Genomic DNA, 22,143 nt, shown 5'->3' with positions numbered 1-22,143 from the left:
CTTCTCCACTCCACGGTTATTTTCTTGCAGCACACGTCTCCTCTGGGCTTGGCCCCGTTATCCCTGCATCCTCGACTCTGCTGCGTCCTTCTTCCAGCCTGTTGTCTCCTGAAGCTGTGCCACCAGGGAGACCTGACGGGGATTCTGCCACTGGCACTGCTGGACCCTCTGCCTACCTTCCTCCTGGGCATGGGGTGGGCATCACAATTGTCTGGGGTGTATTCCTCTACTCCTTCCCTATCCATGTACCTGTCCAAACACCTCATTAACGCTGTAACTGTACCCACCTCCACCTTGTCCTCTGGCCACTTGTTCCACACACCCACCACCCTCTGTGTGAAAAACTTGGCCCTCAGGTCCCCTTTAAATATTTTCCCTATGACCTTAAACCTCTGCCCTCTAGTTTTAGACTCCCCCACCTTAGGAAAATTATCTACTCTATCTACAGCCCTCGTGATTTCATAAACCTCTACAAGGTCATCCCTCAGTCTCCTGTGCTCCAGTGAGAACAATCCCAGCCTCTCCAATCTCTCACAACCCTCCGTTCCAGGCAACAGCCTGGTGGATGCTACCACATCCTTCCTGCAGTGTGGAGACCAGAACGGTTCACAATGGTCTGAGTGCAGCCTGACCAACATCTTATCCAGCTGCAACATGACGACCTGATTCAATGCCTCCACCTATGCCCAAGCCCAGGCCTTAGCTCAAGCGTGTTGACTGCCCTCTTCACCACCCCATCCACCTGTGCCACCATTTTCAGGGATCTATGAACCTGCACCCCAAGGTCATTCTGTACATCAACACTTCATAAGATCCCTGCCATTTACTGTATGTCTGGTCAGTATTAGACGACCCAAAGTGCATTGGCGTATACATGTCTGGATTAAATTCTATCTGCCACCGCTCTGCCTGATTTTCCAACTGACTTTCCCCCCTTGTTTCTCCATATCCTTTCACAACCTTCTTTGCTCTCTACTACCCCATCAATCTGTGTTGGCAGCAAACTTACGGACATTTAAGTGCACGGACATTCATATCCAAGTCACTTATAAATATATGACAAACAACAAAGGACTCACCACCAATCCCTGTGGTATACATTTTTTCCTCTGTTCCCCTGTGGAGGAACAGAGGGATCTTGGGGTCCACGTCCATAGATCCCTCAAGGTTGCCACGTAGGTCGATAGTGTTGTTAAGAAGGTGTATGGTGTGTTGGCCTTCATTAGTCGGGGTATTGAGTTCAAGAGCCGCAAGGTGATGTTGCAGCTCTATAGAACTCTGGTTAGACCACACTTGTGTTCAGTTCTGGTTGCCTCATTATAGAAAGGATGTGGAAGCTCTATAGAACTCTGGTTAGACCACACTTGTGTTCAGTTCTGGTTGCCTCATTATAGAAAGGATGTGGAAGCTCCATAGAACTCTGATTAGACCACACTTGTGTTCAGTTCTGGTTGCCTCATTATAGAAAGGATGTGGAAGCTTTAGAGAGGGTGCAGAGGAGATTTACCAGGATGTTTCCTGGATTGGAGAGCATACCTTAGCATAGGTTGAGTGAGCTAGGGCTTTTCTCTTTGGAGAGAAGGAGGATGAGAGGTGACTTGATAGAGGTGTACAAGATGATAAGAGGCATAGATCGAGTGGACAGTCAGAGACTTTCTCCCAGGGTGACAATGGCTAACACGAGGGGACATAATTTTAAGGTGATTGGAGGAAGGTATAAGGAGGGATGTCAGGGGTAAGTTTTTTTACACAGAGAGTGGTGCATGGAATGCACTGCCTGCAGAGGTTGTGGGGGTAGATACATTATGGATACTTAAGTGACTCTTAGGTAGACACATGAATGATAGAAAACTAAGGGGCTATGTGGGAGGGAAGGGTTAGATAGATCTTAGAGCAGGATAAAATGTCGGCACAACATTGTGGGCTGAAGGGCCTGTACTGTGCTGTAGTGTTCTATGTTCTACACCACCAGTTCCTGAAAAAAACACCCAGATCACCACCCTCTGCCTCCTATCACCAAGCCAATTTTGGATCCAGTTTCCCAACACTGACCAGTGGCTCTGACATCCACCATCATGAAGTGCTTTGAGAGGCTGGTCATGGCATGCATCAACTCCAGCCTCCCAGACAACCTTGACCCACTGCAATTCGCCTATTGTTGAAACAGGTCCACAGCGGATGCCATCTCCCTGGCCCTACATTCAGCTCTGGATCATCTGGACAGTAAAGACACCTACATTAGACTATTGTTTATTGACTACAGCTCCGCCTTCAATACAATAACCCCAAGCAAGCTTGTCACCAAACTCCGAGACCTAGGACTCAACACCTCCCTCTGTAACTGGATCCTTGACTTTCTAACAAACAGACTGCAATCAGTGAGGATAGGCAGCAATACCTCCGGCACGATTATTCTCAACACTGGTGCCCCACATGGCTGTGTCCTCAGCCCTCTACTCTACTCCCTATACACTCATGACTGTGTGGCCAGATTCTGCTCTGACTCCATCTACAAGTTTGCAGATGATACCACCGTAGTAGGCCGTATCTCAAATAATGATGAGTCGGAGTACAGGAAGGAGATAGAGAGCTTAGTGGAATGGTGTCATGACAATAACCTTTCCCTCAATGTCAACAACACAAAAGAGCTGGTCATTGACTTCAGGAAAGGGGGTGGTGTACATGCACCTGTCTACATCAATGGTGCTGAGGTCGAGAGGGTTGAGAGCCTGTCCTGGTCAAATCACGTAGATGCCACAGCCAAGAAAGCTCACCAGTGCCTCTACTTCCTCAGGAGGCTAAAGAAATTTGGTTTGTCCCCTTTGACTCGCACCAACTTTTACTGATGCACCATAGAAAGCATCCTATCTGGATGCATCATGGCTTGGTATGGCAACTGCTCTGCCCAAGACCGCAAGAAACTGCAGAGAGTTATGGACACAGTCCAGTGCATCACGGACACCAGCCTCCCCTCCTTGGATTCTGTCTTTACCTCTCGTTGTCTTGGTGAAGCTGCCGGCATAATCAAAGACCCCACCCACCCGGGACATTCTCTCTTCTCTCCTCTTCCATCGGGTAGAAGATACAGGAGCCTGAGGGCACGTCCCACCAGACTTAACGACAGCTTCTACCCCACTGTGATAAGACTATTGAACGGTTCCCTTATACAATGAGATGGACTGTGACCTCACGATCTACCTTGTTGTGACCTTGCACCTTATCGCACTGCACTTTCTCTGTAGCTGTGACACTTTGTACTGTTACTGTTTTTTACCTGTACTACATCAATGCACTCTGTACTAACTCAATGTAACTGCACTGTGTAATGAATTGACCTGTACGATCGGTGTGCAAGACAAGTTTTTCACTGTACCTTGGTACAAGTGACAATAATAAACTAATACCAATACCATCACACCTCAGATCCCATGTGCTTTAACTTTCTGGACCAGCCCATCAGCGGGACTTTGTCAAAAGCCTTGATAAAGTCCATGTAAACCGCCTCTACTGCCCTGCCTTCATCAGTTTTCTTAGTCACCTCTTCAAAAAAACCCAATCAGATTTGTGGCAGGATTTCCCTTGTACAAAACCATGCTGACTCCGCCTAATCAGGCCCTGCCTTTCTATCCCTTACATTTTTTCCAATAGTTTCTCTACAATTGATGCAAGGCTCACCAGCCTGTGGTTTCCTGACATATCCCTACTGCCCTTTTAGAAAATTAAGGGCAAGACCCTTAACAGTGTTGAAGAGCAGAGAGACTTTGGGGTGCAAGTCCATGACTCATTGAAAGTGGCTACACAGGTAGACAGGGTGGTTAAGAAGCGTTATGGAATGCTTGCATTTATTAATCGGGGTATTGAGTACAGGAGTCAAGAAGTTATGATGCATCTCTATAGAACTCTGGTTAGGCCACACTTAGAGTATTGCATGCAGTTCTGGTCACCTCACTATGGGAAGGATGTCGAGGCTTTAGAGAGGGTGCAGAGGAGGTTTACTAGGATGCTGCCTGGATTAGAGGGCATGTGCTATCAGGAGAGGCTGGACAAACTTGGGCTCTTTACTCTGGAGCGGTGGACGCTGAGGGGTGATCTGTTGGAAGTGCATAAAATTATGAGGGGCATAGATGGGATGGGCAAACAATATCTTTTTCCCATTATTGAACGATCCAATACCAGAGGGCATGCGTTTAAGGTGAGAGGGGGTAGGTTCAGAACAGATGTGAGGGGTATTTTTTTTACTGAGAGAGTGATGGATGCCTGGAATGCGTTGCCTGATAGGGTGATGGAGGCAAATTCATTAGGGGCTTTTAAGAGGGGCTTGGATGGGCACATGAATGAGAGGAAAATAGAGGGATATGGGCATTCTGTAGGTAGGAGGGAATAGCTATGTCAGCACAACATTGTGGGCTGAAGAGCTTGTTCTGTGCTGTGCTGTTCTCTGTTCTTTAAAAGGGAACAAAACTGGCTATTGTCCAGTCTTCTGGTACCTCACCTGTAGCTAACAAAGGTGCAAAAATGTCCATCAGAGACCCCACAATCTCCTCCCTTGCTTCCCTGGGGATTTATCCACCTTAATGTGTGGAAAAGGGCCTGTGCTGGACAACTATGGGCAGTGAGTGAGAGATGGTAGATGTTCAAGGAACCATAGACCAATTCACTTAATGTTAGCAGAAAATGCTGGGAAGTCTCAGCAGGTCAGGCAACATCTGCGGAGAGAGAGTTAACGTTTCTGGCTGAAGACCCTTCATCAGAACTTCTCTTTGTGATCCTTTCCCAGTTCTGACGGAGGGTCTTGGACCTAAAATGTTAACTCTCCTGTAATTCTCGCTTGCCCCTTCCTCTCCTGTCTGCATCAGTGATGATTTTCAATAAGGAGGCCACAAATTCCTGGTAAATTGAGTGTTTGAAAGTACTGGAGGAACAGCGGGATGTCAGGGACATATTGTACAAAGCAGCAGAAATGACTGGTCACAAAGGCCAGAGGAAGCAAACGGGGCCATGGGGCATTTCCAGATAAGCCTTGATTGATCCCCTTGGGACCATTGGAGCAGAGGTAAAGGTTGAGGACCTTTCCTGTGGAGCAGGGAAGTCTGAGGGCGGGCTGACTCAGGCTGGGCTGGGACACTGAGCAGTGCAGTGCATTCTTACCAATCAGGATCAAGGTTCCACTGTCTTTGGCTGTCCAGCTGACCTCAGGTGGTTGAAACTTGCCACTATGAGGGCGTTGAGATGTGTTGGGATGAGGCTCTGCTACATGAACCATGGCAATGTGTGTGACCAGCCGGAACTCACAGCTCTGCCAAAACCTTTTCACCGACAGCAGCAGTTTGTGAAGCTCCGATTCCTTCCTCTCTTTAGCCAAGACCTGGGACAAACAGAACTTTGAACAGATGAGGCCTGGCAACATCTGACACAACTTTGAGATGCCTTTGGGGGAGGTAACCAGTGTCATGGTGAACACTTCCATCCCATCCCCTCGGGGCCAGCATGAGTCTGAGCTGACATCACCACCCCAGTGGAGGAATGCCCAGGGCTCTCAGTCAGAGGACCACACTCACTGCCTGGACAGTCTTGGTCCTCATCAGTGAAAGCAGTTCACACCATCTCAGCATATCACCAATGCCACATTCCCCCACACTGGATCTGAATGACTGCGATCTCCTTACCTGTCTGATGAACTCACTATAGGCAGGGAGATTGTATGCTAAAAGATCCGATATCTTCATCTGCCACTCTGTGTGCCAGGTCTCTCCTATCTCTGTAACCAGAACAACCACAGACCAATCACAGGGGCACAGGAGACTGCAGACACTGGAATCTGGAGCAACACACAATCTGCTGGAGGAACTCAGTGGGTCGAGCAACATCTGCCAGTGGAAGTGGTAGATGCGGGTTCAATTGTAACATTTAAGAAAGTTTTGGATAGGTACATGGATGGGAGGGGTTTGGAGGGATATGGTCCGGGTGCAGGTAGATGGGACTAAGTATAAGATCAGGTTAGCAAGGACTAGTTGGGCCAAAAGGCCTATTTCTGTGCTGTAGTACTCTATGACTATCTGTGGGAGGAAAGGATTTGTCAACATGTTGGGTTGACACCCTGCATTATGCTCAAGTAACCTTCCCTCTCCACTCTCAGTCCTGATTTAGGGTCTTTGACCTGAAACATCAACAATTCCCTCCCCCCCACCCCCACACCCCCCACACACACAGATGCTGCTTGACCTGCTGAGTTCCTCGATCAGATTGTATATAGACCAATCACACTGCTCCTGTGAAGCTGATCAGTCACACCAAGGTATCAGGACTAGGGCAAGGCCCAATGCCCAATCCAACCAGGCAATGTGTTCCATGAACAATCTGAACACAATTGACAATACTTCAGTTCGGTAACTAACAGCACAGGTACAAGGCACACTACAGCGAGTAAACCTCGACATTCTATCACCAAGCCAATTTTGGAACCAATGTACCAACTTGCCCTGGAACCCAGAGGTTCCAATTTTTTTGGACCAGTTTCCCATTTGGGATCTTGTCAAAGGCCTTCCTAAAGTCCATGTAGACTACATCAACCACACTGCCCTCATCAATAGATTTTGTTATATACTCAAAATATTTAATCAAATTCATCAGACAGGATCTCCCCCTAACAAATTCATGCTGACTGTCTTCCATTAACCCTGTCTTCCCCAACATAGATTCATCCTGTCCCTCAGAATTTTTTCCAGTTACTTCCCAACCACCAACATTAGATTCACAGACCTGTAATCACCTGGGTCATCCCTGCTGCCCTTGAATAAAGGGACCACATTTGTTGACCTCCAGTCACCTGGCACCTCACCTGTGGCCAGTGAAGATTTAAAAACTTCCTCTCTTGCCTCCCATAGCTGCCTGGGATACATCTCTCAGGCCCTGGGGATTTATTCACCTTTAAGCCTGCTAAGACATCTAATGTCTCCTCTTTTTTAATAATTGTTCCAAAATGTCACAGTCCCTTGTCCTGAATTCTCTAACCTCTGTCCTGTGAGTACAGACGAGAAGTGTTCACAAGACCTCACACCACATTCTCTGGCTCCTCACACAGATGCCCCATCAGTCCCTAATGGGCCCTACCTTTTTCCCTGGTTATCCACTTGCCCTCAATATGTTCATAAAACGTTTTGGGAGTTCCCTTAATCTTATCCGCCAGAGATAATTAGTACCCCCTTGTTGCCTTGCCAATCACTTTAAGTACCCCCAATGTTCTTCCTCCTAAAGGTCCCCCTGATATCAGCTCTTAGAGACTCAGTCAGTGCCCCACCCCGACAGAGAGTCATAGACTCACACAGCACAGAAACTGGCCCTTTGGTATGACTGGTCCAGGCCAACCAAGATTCCCATCTAAGCCAGTTCCATTTGCCTGTGTTTGGCCCATATCCCTCCAAACCTTTCCTATCCATGTACCTGTCCAAATGCCTTTTAAATGTTGTTAATGTACCTGCCTCAACCACTTCCTCTGACAGCTCATTCCATATACTCACCACTCTCTGGATGAAATAGTTGCCCCTCAGGTTCCTATTAAATCTCTCCCCTCTCACCTTAAACCTGTGCCCTCTAGTTCTTGATTCCCCAACCCTGGGAAAAAGACTGTGCACATTCCCTGTTTATGCCCCTCATGATTTTATACACCTCTATAAGGTCACCTCATTCTCCTACGGTCCAATGAAAAAGTTCCAACCTGTTCAACCTCTCTCTATAACTCAGTCCCTGCAAATCCTCCCAGCTTAATGGCATCTTTCTATAGCAGGGTGACCAAAACTGAACGTAATATTCCAAGTGTGGCCTCACCTACGTCTTGTACAACTGTAATACAACATCCCAACTTCTATACCCAATGCCAATGATGAAGGCCAGCGTGCCAAAAGCATTCTTCACCACCCTGTCTACCTGCAAAGCCACTTTCAGTGAACCATGTACTTGTACTCCTCGGTCCCTCTGTCTACAACACTCTCCAGGGCCCCACCGTTCACTGTGAAAGCTCTACCTTCATTTGTCTTCCCAAAGTGCAACACCTCACCCTTAATCCAAATTAAACTTCATTTGCCAGTCCTAGGCGCACTGACCCAGCTGATCAAGATCCCTCTGTAAACCCTGATAATCATCTTCACTGTCAATGACACCATCTATTTTAGTGTATTTTAGCGTAATGCACCCTAACCCTAACCCCCAGAACACTCTACGCAAAAGATACATTTCACTGTGTGTCTTGATGTAGATGTGACTAATAAAGAGATCTTATCTTTTCCTGTCCATTCTCATCCAAATCATTGATGTAAATGACAAACAGCAATGGGCCCAGCACCGACCCTGGGGAACACCACTAGTCACGGGCCTCCAGTCCAGAAAAACAACCTTCCACCATCACCCCCTGTTTCCTACCATCAAGCTAATTCTGCATCCAATTAGCCAGCTCTCCCCAGATCCCATGTGATATAACTTTCTAGAGCAGACTACCATGTGGAACCTCATCACTGAAGTCCGTATAGACCACGTCTACCGCCCCACCCTCATCAACCTTCTTGGTTACTTCTTCCAAAAACTCAATCAAATTCGTGAGGCATGATCTCCCACACGCAAAGCTGTGCCAACAATCCCTAATCAACCCCCGTCTTTCCAAATGCTTGTACATCTTATCCTTCAGAATCCCCTGTAGTAACACCTACAACAGATGTTGGACTTCCTGGTGTCTAGTTCCCAGGTTTCTCGTTGCAGCCCTCCTCAGATGAAGGCACGACATTCACCACCCTCAGTCCACCGGCACCTCACTCATCACTAACGATGATGCAAATACCTCAGCAGGGCTCCCACAGTTTCTGATCTACCTGATCAGGCTCCGGAGATTTATCTACCTTCATACATTTTAAGACATTCAGCACCGCCTCTGCCATAATGCAGACTTTCCCCAAGACATCCCCATTATCTATCTCAAGTTCCAAAGTCTTCATGTCCTTTTCCACGGTAAAATCAGAGAAGAACTATTCATTGGGGACCTTGCCCATCTGTGGCTCCACACAAAGATGTCCACTTTGATCTTCGAGGGGCCCTATTCTCTCTCTAGTTACTCTTATTCCCTAATATAGACAAAATATATTTGGATTTTCCTTAATCTTCTCTGTCAAAACTATCTCATGCCCTTATGATTTCCTCCTTAGAACACAGAATGGGAGCAGGCCCTTTGGCCCATGATGTTGTGCTGAAAGTACACGTACACTTCCGCATTGCTCTTCCTCCACCAGGGATCCACTTGATCCCCGCTGCCCGTACCTGACCCATGCCTCCTTTTTCCTGACAAGAGCCTCAATATCCCTTATCATCCAGGGTCCCCTACTCCTGCCAGCCTTGCCCTTCATCCTATCAGGAATGTGAAGATCTTGAACTCTCGATATCTCACCTTTAAAAGCCTCCCACTTGCTGGAGGTCCCTTTCCCTGCAAACAACCTACACCAATCAACTTTTATAGGTTCCTGTGTAACGCTGTCTAAATTTGCATTGTCCCAGTTTAGAACTTTAACCTGTGGATCACATCTGTCCCTTTCCATAACTAATTTAAAGCTAATAGAACTATGGTCACTGGTCCCAAAGTGCTCCCTCACAGATGCCTCAGTCACTTGTCCCACCCCGTTTTCCAAGGGTAGGTCAAGCTTTGCCCTCTCCCTAATGGAGCCCTCCCCTGAGGAAACTTTCCTGAACAAACTGAACAAATTCCACCCCATCCAAGTCCTGTCAATGACCTACCCCCACAGACAGTGATACCTGTCAATGACCCAACCCTACAGTGATACCTGTCAGGGAGTGATACCATTGGAGAGAGTTACACCATCAGAGGGTTGTCCAGGGACAGGTTGGCATCCTATGTTCTCACCTGTGAAGATGGACTTCCAGTGTCTTTCCTTCATCTCTGGCAGGGACATGTCCGCCAGGATTGGCAGGAACAGTTTGAACTCTGACACCACCTCATCAAAAGCTAATAGGATCTTATCGTCGGCTGGGACTGAAGCTCGTAGTCGCTCTGCTATGGATAGCCACCCGTCCAGCTCAGACTGCACCTGTTGCAGATCAAACTGTAGGAGCAAGGAGTTAGGGAGAGTAAACACTGTCCTGTCCACGCCTCCAGGGCCCTGGTGAGACCACGGCTGGTACAGCATCTCCCTGAGTTCTTAGGCTCTTCCCAGAGTAGATGTGGAGATGATGTTCCTTCTGACTGGCTATCCATAACCACAGGTCACCATCTCAAAATAGAAGGTTGGACATTTAAGACAGAGGTGAGAAAAGATTTCTTCACCCAAAAGGTGATGAATCTTTGGAATTCTCTGCACTTCTTGTCTGTGTGAGTGTGTGTGTGTGTGTGTGTATGTGTGAGAGAGAGAGAGAGAGAGAGAGAGAGAGAGAGAAAGGGGGGTGGGGAGAGAGAGCAGGAGAGGGGGGGATTGAGAGAGAGGGGGAGAGAGAGAGGGGGAGAGAGAGAGGGGGAGAGAGAGAGGGGGAGAGAGAGAGGGGGAGAGAGAGGTGGGGAGAGGTGGGGAGAGAGGGGGAAGAGAGAGGGGGGAGAGAGGAGGGGGAGAGAGAGAGTTAGACACATGAACATGCAGGAAATGGAGGGATATGGATCATATGCAGGCAGAAGGGATTTAGTTTAATTTGGCATCATGGTCAGCACAGACATTGTGGGCCGAAGGACCTGTTCCTGTGCTGGACTGTTCCATGTTCCATGTTCCATGTTCTATACTTTTGGGAAGAAGAGGAAGAAATGTTATTGTTGGAAAACAAGTTTTACTTACGATGAGGTTGCTGGTTGTAACATTGTGGGGATGAAGCTGCCAGATTCCATCGGGAGACCCTCCCCCTTCACTAAGTAAACTTACCCACCCCAACCACCTGGTCCAGGAACTGCTGAATGGAGAATGTTCACTGTTAAATCAGCATCAAAGAATGGGGTCAGGAGAAAGCCTCGCCCCAGCACCCATGAAAATAATGGCTGAGGTTGTCAGCCCCTTAGCCATTGTCACAGCTCCCGTGTGTCTCCCTGAAGATTGACTGTGAGTGAGAGGGTCACTGTGGGTGGCTGGTCTGTGGAGATACAACATTGTTGCCCAGAGAGCTCTCCACCCCCCACCATCAGGAAAGGTGAGGTCACGGCTACACCCACAACTTCAGAAGAGGAGGCTACAACATATCTCCTTCCTCCGTCTGCTGGTGTGGGAGGACACGGAGAGACGTGCTGTGATGGACCACTACATCTTCTGGACCTGTGCCCATGAGTCCTGTGAATCCGTCTCACCTCTGGACGTGCTCAGGACCTCCTTACCTGGGTCAGCAGTGTCTTCCGCCAGTCTTTGACCTCTTGGGAGGCTGTGTAGAAGAGGTTCCACAACTCCCGCCTGGAGTTGACGTTTGCTTCTACCTTCGACACAAAGGACAGATCAAGGGGTTGCCCTGCAGGTCAATCAACACACAACCAGGAGACAGGTTACAGAGCGCCAGATGCTCAACCCCAGCAGCAGACACCCTGATGTTTCTGCAGTGGAAGATTGGGCTCAGGTCCCACGGGTGTCTGCAACCTGTCCAATCCCAGACACGTGTCTGTGACCTCTCCAATCCCAGACATGGTGTCTGTGACCTGCATGTTCCCAGACGTTGTATCTGGTACCTGTGATGGCGTTCTGGGTCTGGCTCAGTTCCTGCAGACCTCGAGCCACGGACTGGATTTGTTCCCGCATTTCCTGTAGAAGTTGCAGTGTGGCTGCGGCGTTCCGACTGGGGTCCCGGAAGGACGCAGAACTGACATTGGAGTTTATGGACTGCATTTGTGCATCGAGAAGCTGCCTTTTCTGCTCCAGAGTGTCAAGGGCACTGTCACGCTGACTCCTGATGAACTCTGATGCTTCCCTACATTCCTGAAGAAAGGTGTTCCAGAGGTATTCCACCTGTGAGAGAGCAGGGAGGGTGAAGACTGGGGAACCAGAGCAGTAAGGGGGAGCACTGAGGAACCAGAGCAGAGACTGGGCACTGGGAAATGAGCAGTGAGCACTGGGGAACCAGAGCAGTAGGCACTGGGGAACCAGAGCAGTGAGCACTGGGGAAGCAGAGCAGTCACTAGGCACTGGGGCACCAGAGCAGTGACTGGGCACTGGGGAACCAGAGCAGTGACTGGGCATTGGGGAACCAGAGCAGTGGGCACGGGGGAACCAAGTGACAGGACCACTTCTGCAAGTGGGTTCAGCCTGAATCACTGGCTCACCACCAGCGGACTGGGTAACTTTCATCTGTCACCGAGACCCTTCAGCCCTCACCAGGCGATTCCGCCAAAACTGGGATGAGGGGAGGTCAGAATCTTTACTGCAGTTGCTCCTGCTGATCCCACAAAGATCCATCTGCCTTTGGTCTGGGATTTCAGCCAAGCACCCCTCCCCCAGAGGGAGGGAGTCCCAGATCTACACTGGCCTGAGGGGAGGGAGTGCTGATTCCCGTCACCTCAGAACACCAGGCTCAGGGGAAGGCTCTGACGGCCAGAAGGAGCTGCTTCTCTTGATCTCCCTGTGTCACCTCCAACAGCCTCGGGAGATACTGGGTCAGGGTGACCAGAGGTTTGGGGGGGCGGGTGGGGAGGTGGGAGATTACAGCAACCCCTACTCTCCCAATACCTGCTCCTCCTCTTTGTCCTGGTACGAGGCGTGATGCTGGAACTCGACACGGACAATCTGGACCAGTGCGAGAATGTAATCCAACTGCTGCCGGTAATCTGTGGTGTTCCCGTTGTAGTTGTCCAACTGGGAAACAAGGATGGAGCCAATCAGAGAGGGAACAGGACAGCCGACAGTTAATGTACCTGCCTGAACTGCTTCCTCTGGCAGCTTGTTCCATGTTCGGATCACCCTCTGCATGAAAACGTTGCCCCTCAGGTTCCTATTAAATTTCTCCCCTCTCAACCTAAGTCCTCTAGTTTTTGATTCCCCAACCCTGGGCAAAATGTACAAGGCACAGTTAGTAAGTCTGCAGATGATACTAAAGTAGGTGGTGGTGTTGATAGTGACGAAGGTTATCAGGGTTTACAGAGGGACCTTGATCAGCCGGGAAAGTTGGCCAAGGAGTGGCAAATGGAGTTTAGAAACATAGAAACAGAAAACCTACAACACAATACAGGCCCTTCGGCCCAGAAAGCTGTGAACATGTCCCCACCTTAGAAATGACTAGGCTTACCCATAGCCCTCTATCTTACTCAGCTCCATGTACCTATCCAACAGTCTCTTAAAAGACCCTATCTTATCCGCCTCCACCACCGTTGCCAGCAGCCCATTCCACACACTCACCACTCTGAGTAAAAAACTTACCCCTGACATCTCCTCTGTACCTACTCCCCAGCATCTTAAACCTATGTCCTCTTGTGGCCACCATTTCAGCCCTGGGGAAAAGCCTCTGACTATCTACCCGATCAATACCATAGAACCATAGAACCATACAACACAAAACAGGCCCTTCGGCCCACCATGTTGTGCCATCCATCAAACCACCCTCACACTATCTAACCCTTTCCTCCCACATATCCCTCTATTTCACATTCCTCCATATGCCTATCCAACACACTCTTGAACCTGTCCAATGTACCTGCCTCCACCACCACCCCAGGCAGTGCATTCCATGCACCAACCACTCTCTGGGTGAAAAACCTCCCCCTGACATCTCCCCTGAACCTCCCACCCATAACCTTAAAGCCATGCCCTCTCATCTTGAGCACTGGTACCCTGGGAAGGAGGCGCTGGCTGTCTACTCTATCTATTCCTCTCAATATTTTATATACCTCTATCATGTCTCCTCTCATCCTCCTCCTTTCCAGTGAATAAAGCCCTAGCACCTTAAGCCTCTCCTCATATTCCATATGCTCTAATCCAGGCAGCATCCTGGTAAATCTCCTCTGCACCCTTTCCAATGCCTCCACATCCTTCCTATAATGAGGCGACCAAAACTGAACACAGTACTCTAAATGTGGTCTAACTAGAGTTTTGTAAAGCTGCATCATTACTTCGCGGCTCTTAAACTCAATCCCCCGACTTATGAAAGCTAACATCCCATAGGCCTTCTTAACTGCTCTTTCCACCTGTGAGGCAACTTTCAGTGAACTGTGAATATGAACCCCCAGATCCCTCTGCTCCTCCACACTGCCAAGTACCTTGCCATTTACCTTGTACTCTGCCTTGGAGTTTGTCCTTCCAAAGTGCACCACCTCACACTTCTCCAGATTGAACTCCATCTGCCACTTGTCAGCCCAGCTCTGCATCCTATCAATATCCCTCTGTAAGCTCCAACAGCCCTCCACACTATCCACAACACCACCTATCTTAGTGTCGTCCGCAAACTTACTAACCTAGCCTTCCACCCCCTCATCTAAGTCATCTATAAATATCACAAAAAGTAGAGGTCCCAGAACCGATCCCTGTGGGACTCCACTAGTCACTGCCCTCCAATCAGAGGGCACTCCTTCCACCACAACCCTCTGCTTTCTACAGGCAAGCGAATTCCTAATCCACACAGTCAAGCTTCCCTGGATCCCTTAGCCTCTGACCTTCTGAAGAAGCCTACCATGAGGAACCTTATCAAACGCCTTACTAAAATCCATATAGACCACATCCACTGCACTACCCTCATCAATCTTCCTCGTCACCTCCTCAAAGAACTCTATCAGGCTTGTGAGGCAAGATCTTCCCTTCACAAAGCCATGCTGGCTGTCCCTAATCAGTCCATGATTCTCCAGGTGTTCATAGATCCTATCCCTTAGAATCCTTTCTAACAGCTTACCCACCACAGACGTGAGACTCACCGGTCTGTAATTCCCTGGATTGTCCCTATTACCTTTTTTGAATAAGGGGACAACATTCACCACCCTCCAATCTTCCGGCACCATCCACATGGACAACGAGGACTCAAAGATCCTTACCAGCGGTTCAACAATCTCCTCCCTTGCCTCTCGAAGCAGCCTGGGGAAAATCCTGTCAGGCCCCGGAAATTTATCTGTCTTGATATTATTTAACAACTTCAACACATCCTCTCTCTTGATATCAACAACCTCGAGAACATTACCCTACCAGCACTCCCTTCCGCGTCATCAAGACCCCTCTCCCTGGTGAATACCGAAGAGAAGTATTCATTGAGAACTTCTCCCACTTCCGCCGCCTCCAGGCACATTCTCCCACCTTTGTCTTTAATCGGACCTACCTTTACCCTAGCCATCCTCCTACCCTTCACGTACGTGAAAAAGGCCTTGGGATTTTCCTTAACGCCACTAGCCAAAGCCTTTTCATGTCCCCTTCTAGCTCTCCTCAGCTCTTTCTTAAGTTCCTTCCTCCCTACTCTATATTCCTCACGGGCCCTGTCTGAACCTTGCTGCTTACACCTTATGTATGCTACCTTCTTCTCCCTAACTAGTCGTTCCACCTCTCTCGTCACCCACGGTTCCTTCAGCCTGCCATTCCTTCTCTGCCTCACCGGGACATATTTATCCCTAACATCCTGCATAAGATCCCTGAACATCGACCACATCTCCCTTCAAAAAGGACATCCCAATTTACACTCCCAAGTTCTCTCCTTATAGCCTCATAGTTCGCCCTTCCCCAATTAAATATCTTTTTGTCCTCTCTGCACCTGTCCCTGTCCATGACAATTTTAAAGGTTATGGAGCAATGGTCACTGTCCCCCAAATGCACACCCACCAATAGATCCTTCACCTGTCCCGGTTCATTTCCTAAAACTCGATCTAGCATGGCATTCCCTCTAGTCGGCCTGTCGACATACTGCGTCAGGAATCTCTCCTGGACACATTTAACAAATTCCGTCCCATCTAAACCTTTGGCACTAAGCAGGTTCCAGTCTATATTTGGGAAGTTGAAGTCTCCCATTATAACAACCCTCCTCGATATCCCTGTTACTATTGGGCGGCCTATAAAAAACACCCAGTAAATTTATTGACCCTTTCCTGTTCTTAACCTCCACCCACAGCGACTCCGTAGACAGTCCCTCCATGGCGTCTACCTTTGCTGCAGCCGTGATACTATTTCTGAACAACAGTGCCACCCCCCCATCTCTTTTGCCTCCCTCCCTGTCCCTTCTGAAAAATCTAAAACCTGGCACTTGAAGTAACCATTCCAGTCCCTGAGCCATCCAAGTCTCTGTAATGGCCACCACATCATAGCTCCAAGTATTGATCCAAGCTCTAAGCTCATCCGCCTTGTTCACAATACTCCTTGTGTTAAAATAGACACATCTCAAACCGTCGGTCTGAGCGCATCCCTTCTCTATCACCTGCCTATCCTCCCTCTCGCACTGTCTACAAGCTTTCTCTATTTGAGAGCCAACCGCCTCTTCCCCAGTCTCTTCAGTTCAGATCCCACCCCCCAACAATTCTAGTTTAAATTCTCCCCAGTAGCCTGAGCAAACCTCTCCACCAGGATATTGGTCCCCCTGGGATTCAAGTGCAACCTGTCCTTTTTGTACAGGTCACACCTGTTCCAAAAGAGGTCCCAATGATCCAGAAATCTGAATCCCTGCCCCCTGCTCCAATCCCTCAGCCACGCATTTATCCTCCACCTCATTCTATTCCTATACTCACTGTCGCGTGGCACAGGCAGTAATCCCGAGATTACTACCCTTGAGGTCCTGTTCTTCAGCCTTCTGCCTAGCTCCCTAAACTCACTTTTCAGGACCTCATCCCTCTTCCTACCTGTGTCGTTGGTACCAACATGTACCACGACTTCTGGCTGCTTTCCCTCCCGCTCGAGAATGCTGTGGACCCGATCAGAGACATCCTGGACCCTGGTTCCTGGGAGGCAACATACCATCCGGGATTCTCACTCACGTCCACAGAACCTCCTGTCTGTTCCCCTGACTATCGAGTCCCCTATCACTATTGCCTGCCTCTTCTCCTCCCTTCCCTTCTGAGGACCAGTCCCAGTGCCAGGGACCTGGCTACTGCCAATTCGGATAAGTGTGAAGTGTTGCACTTAGTGAAGACAAACTAGGGTCGGATTTTCACAGTGAATGGTAGGGCCCTGGGAAGTGATGTAGAACACAGGAACCTCAGAGTACAAGTACATTGCTCCCTGAAAGTAGCATCGCAGGTAGATACAGTGGTAAGAAGGCGTTTGGCACACTGGCCTTCATCAGTCAGGGCATTGAGTGTAGAAGTTGGGAAGTAATGTTGCAGTTGTACAGGATGCTGGTGAGGCTGCACGTGGAGTATTGTGTCCAGTTTTGGTCGCCCTGCTATAGGAATGATGTCATTCAACTGGAGAGAGTGCAGAGGAGATTTAGAAGGATGTTGCTGGGACTCGAGGGACTGAGTTACAGGGAGAGGGTGGACAGGCTAGGATTTTATTCCTGGAATGTAGGAGACTGATGGGTGACTGTACAGAGGTGGATAAAATCATGAGGGGGCATCGATAGGGTCAATGTGCACAGTCCCAGGGTTGGGGAATCAAGAACTAGAGGGCACAGGTTTAAGGTGAGAGGGGAGAGATTTGATAGGAACCTGAGGGACAACTTTTTCACTGAGAGAGTGGTCGGTATATGGAACGAGCTGCCAGAAGAAGTGGGGGAGGCAGGTACATTAACAACATTTCAAAGGCCCTTGGACAGGTCCACAGATAGGAAAGGTCTAGAGGGATATGGGCCAAATGTGGGCAAATGGGACTGGTTTGGTCGGCATGGACCGGTGGGCCAAAGGGTCTGTTTCAGAGCTGTATGACTCCATAACTGGGATTGCGCACCCAGGAACCCCGCGCCCCCCCCCCCCCACCACTCCCCCCCCCCACTGCCAATCTCACCCCCTGGGTGTGGGGTAGAAATTGCTCAAATTAGAGAGATGTAGCTGCTTCACAGGAAGTGGAGGAATTGTGTGTGTGTGTGTGTGTGTGTGTGTGCATGTGTGTGTGTACAGGTATGTGTGTGTGCATGTGTGCGTGTGCATGCGTGTGTGTGTACGTGTGTGTGTGTATGTGTGTGTGTGCATGTGTGCGCGTGCATGTGTGTGCATGCGTGTATGTGTGTGCGTGTGCATGTATGTGTGTGTGTGTGTGCATGTGTGTGTGTGTGGTGAGGGGTGAGGAATTTGAGTGATTGGTGGTGAGGACTGAGGGACTGAGGGGATTGAAAGTGAGGGGGTGAAGAGTTTGAGGGGTGACGGGTTTTAGGGTGGGGGGTTTTGGGATGAAGTGTGAAGGGTGAGGGGTTTCAGGGTCAAGGGTTTTGGGGTGAAGTGTGAGGGGTTCCAGGGTGAGGGGTGAGACCCAGCCCCGGTGGCTGGAGTTACTCCCGATGTTGGGCAGCGGCTTTACCCTGCTTGTATAGGTGCCGAAGGTGATGGTCTCTGTCGGCTTCTCCAGGAGATATTTGATGGCCGTCGTCAGGTCAGTGGTGAGCTGTAACAACTGCTGCTCCACCTTCGTCTTCAACACCCCCAGGACCTGCTGCAGCATCGACACCAGCGCAGGAACTGCAACAGGACGCAACAAACGGTGACAGTCACCAACAGAGGGGTCGCAACCAACGTGTGTTAGTCACAACTGTGTGAGGGTCACTGCTGACACAGTGTGACACCGTTGCGTCGGTGAATGTGGACTCCATTGTGACACAGTGTGACACGGTTGTGTGGGTTAGTGTGGACTCACCAATGCACAGATGTGCCAGTGGTGAGGGCTGCACCTACCCATCTCCTGCTGAATGTAGGAACAGTCCAACTCCAGCAGCTGGTTCCTGCAGACCCACGACCGGTGAATCCTCTTCACCCGCCCCTCCCACTTCCTCAGCCTGCTGATATGTTCCTGGAACTGCTCTGGTCTCCAGCTGTGCATCTCATCCACAGCCGCCTCATCCCAAGCCCGGATCACCTGGTGCACTTCCAGCAGCCAGATGTTGCGACTTCGGAACAGGAGCAGCTCCTTCACGGCAGCCTGGACAGGGGTGGAGACACAGTGAGAGCCGGCCCACCCTCAGCACCCCTACTGGGGACGTGTCGGGGCAATGGACACACCCCCCCACGCACCCCACCTCACACCCCCCCACGCACCCCACCTCACACCCCCCCACACCCCCATCACACACCCCCCACCACACAGCTGCCCTCACACCCCTCCACACCCTCACCACACACACCCCCACACAGCTGCCCTCACACCCCCCCAACACCCCCACCACACACCCCCCACACAGCTGCCCTCACACCCCCACCACACCCCCCCACACCCCCACCAAACGCACCCCCACACCTGCCCTCACACCCCCCACCCCCACCACACACTCCCCACATTCCCACCACACACACCCCACACCCCCACCACACAGCTGCCCTCACACCCCCCCACACCCCCACCACACAGCTGCCCTCACACCCCCACCACACCCCCCACCACACACACCCCCACAGCTGCCCTCACACACCCACCACACCCCCCCCCCCCACGCCCTCACTACACACCCTCCCACACCCCCACCACACACACCCCCCACACAGCCCACGGACACTCTCCCCCATCACTGACTCCCCCCCCCCCCCCCCACACACACTGAATCCCCTCCCACAACCCACGGACTCTCCAGTGGATGTCGTTAAGCTGGAAAGGTGCAGAAAGGATGTTGAAGGATGTTTCCAGGACTGAGGGCTTGAGCTACAAGGAGAGGTTGGCCAGGCTGGGACTTTTGTCTCTGGAGCGAAGGAGGCTGAGGGGTGACCTTATAGAGGTTCGTAAAATCATGAGGGCCGTGGATAAGGTGGATGGTCACAGTCTTTTCACAGTTAGGAGAGTCTAACACTGGAGGAAGAGGTTTAAGGTGAGTGGGGAAAGATTTAAAGGGGAGCTGAGGGGCAAGTTTTTCACACAGAGGGTGGTGGGTGTGTGGAACGAGCCGCCAGTGGAGGTGGGAGAGGTGGGGACAATTACAACATTTAAAAGACACTTGGACAGGTACATGGATGGGAAAGGTTTAGAGGGATACTTAGAGTTACAGAGACATAGAGCAATAAAGCACGGATACAGGCCTTGCGGCCCAACCAGTCCATGCTGACCATGGTGCCCAGCCAGCTGGTCCCAATTTCCTGTGTTCGGCCCATCTCCCTCTAAGCCCCGCCCCTCCATGTACCTATCCAAGTGCTTCTTAAATGATACTGTTGTACCTGCCTCACCCACTTCCTCTGGCAGCTCGTTCCATATACTCACCATCCCCTGCATGAAAAAGTTACCCCTCAGGTCCCTTTTAAATCTTTCCCCTCTCACCCTAAACCTATGCCCCCTAGTTTTGGACTCCCCTACCCTGGGGAAAAGACTGTTACCGTCCACCTTATCTGTGCCTCTCATAATTTTAAGCATTTCTATAAGGTCGCCCCTCATTCTCTTACATTCCAAGGAATAAAGACCTGGTCTGGTCAACCTCTCCCTGTAACTCAGGCCCTCTAGTCCTGACAACATCCTCATAAATCTTTTCTGAACACTTTACAGTTAAAGTTATAGGGACATGCAGCACGGAAACAGGCCCTTCAGCCCAACTCGTCCATGCTGACCAAGACACCCATCCCAGCTCATCACATTTGTCCTCGTTTGGCCCATATCCCTCTGAACCTTTCCTATCCCTGTACCTCTCCAAATGTCATTGGTGTTGCTATTGTACCCACCTCCACCACTTCCTCTGGCAGCTCACTCCATATACTCACCACCCTCTGTGTGAAAAACTCACCCCTCAGCTTCCTGTTAAATCTTTCTTTCACTCCCCTAATCAGGTACCTCTGATATCATAGTACTTCCTAATGCAATCTCTCCCCCACTGTGACCCTCCCTCAGTACCGTCCCTCCCACAGTGTGACCCTCCCTCAGTACCGCCCCTCCCCCACTGTGACCCTCCCTCAGTACTGCCCCTCCCACAGTGTGACCCTCCCTCAGTACCGCCCCTCCCACAGTGACCCTCCCTCAGTACCACCCCTCCCACAGTGTGACCCTCCCTCAGTACCGCCCCTCCCACAGTGACCCTCCCTCAGTACCACCCCTCCCACAGTGTGACCCTCCCTCAGCACCGCCCCTCCCACAGTGTGACCCTCCCTCAGTACCGCCCCTCCCAGTGACCCTCCCTCAGTACCACCCCTCCCACAGTGTGACCCTCCCTCAGTACCACCCCTCCCACAGTGTGACCCTCCCTCAGTACCGCCCCTCCCAGTGACCCTCCCTCAGTACCACCCCTCCCACAGTGTGACCCTCCCTCAGTACTGCCCCCCAGTGTGACCCTCCCTCAGTACCACCCCCTACAGTGTGACCCTCCCTCAGTACCGACCCTCCCACAGTGACCCTCCCTCAGTACCACCCCTCACAGTGTGACCCTCCCTCAGTGCCACCCCCCACAGTGTGACCCTCCCTCAGTACCGCCCCCCACAGTGCGACCCTCCCACAGTGCGACCCTCCCACAGTGTGACCCTCCCACAGTGTGACCCTCCCACAGTACCACCCCCCACAGTGTGACCCACCCTCAGTACTGCCCCTCCCTCAGTGCTCACCTCAATCATCTCCTCCTGCTCCCTCAGTGCCACCTCCAGCACCTTGTCCGACCTCAGTGCTGCTCTCAGCAGGCTGCTGGGCAGTGGGTGGAAGTGACCTTTCAGGGGCTCCCCGGTGACCCCCGGCCCCCTGCCATCCTGTTCACTGCGCCGTAGGAAGGCAAGGTGGAGAGAGCAGGGTCGGTCAGAGGTCAGAGGTTGGGCCATGTCACAAGGTCCAGTCGCCATGGCTCCGAAACCTGCAAACACCAGGAAGTGAACGTTTTCCTCTCCGTGTGTTGGGACCCCACAAGGGTCCTGTAACCAGACAGTAGCAGGAATCAGACAGTGGGAAACACAGCGACTGATGGACACCACATTCCAGGAGTCAGCAGTGACCAGAAACTCAACCGGACCAGTTCAGGAATACCATGGCAAAGAGCAGGTCAGAGGCTGGGGTCCCCACAGTGAGTGACTCACCTCCTGACACCCCAGGGTCTGTCCACCCTCTACAAGGCACATCAGGACTGCGATGTAACAGTGTAGCGGTTAGCGTAACGCTCTACAGCGCCAGCGACCTGGGTTCAATCCTGGCCGCTGTCTGTAAG

At 50.8% G+C, this 22,143-nt stretch overlaps 1 protein-coding gene across 1 annotated transcript in view; it reads right to left on the bottom strand.

Annotated features, from left to right (window-relative positions):
• Positions 1-21,791, bottom strand: part of LOC127576103 (dynein heavy chain domain-containing protein 1) — a 94,076-nt gene extending 72,285 nt beyond the window's left edge. The window contains exons 1-9 of the mRNA XM_052026488.1: positions 21,557-21,791; positions 18,728-18,971; positions 18,357-18,514; positions 12,678-12,803; positions 11,684-11,960; positions 11,342-11,469; positions 9,899-10,097; positions 5,667-5,758; positions 5,149-5,365 (exon numbers count right to left, since the gene is read on the bottom strand). Of these exons, the coding sequence (XP_051882448.1) occupies positions 5,149-5,365; positions 5,667-5,758; positions 9,899-10,097; positions 11,342-11,469; positions 11,684-11,960; positions 12,678-12,803; positions 18,357-18,514; positions 18,728-18,971; positions 21,557-21,784 (1,669 nt within the window). The 5' untranslated portion in view covers positions 21,785-21,791. The remainder of the gene's footprint in view (positions 1-5,148; positions 5,366-5,666; positions 5,759-9,898; positions 10,098-11,341; positions 11,470-11,683; positions 11,961-12,677; positions 12,804-18,356; positions 18,515-18,727; positions 18,972-21,556) is intronic.
• Positions 21,792-22,143: the final 352 nt, after the last annotated feature.

Source organism: Pristis pectinata, chromosome 11 (genome assembly GCF_009764475.1).
Source record: "Pristis pectinata isolate sPriPec2 chromosome 11, sPriPec2.1.pri, whole genome shotgun sequence".
Lineage (NCBI taxonomy): Eukaryota > Metazoa > Chordata > Chondrichthyes > Rhinopristiformes > Pristidae > Pristis > Pristis pectinata.
This window is presented reverse-complemented; position numbering and strand designations above follow the sequence as displayed.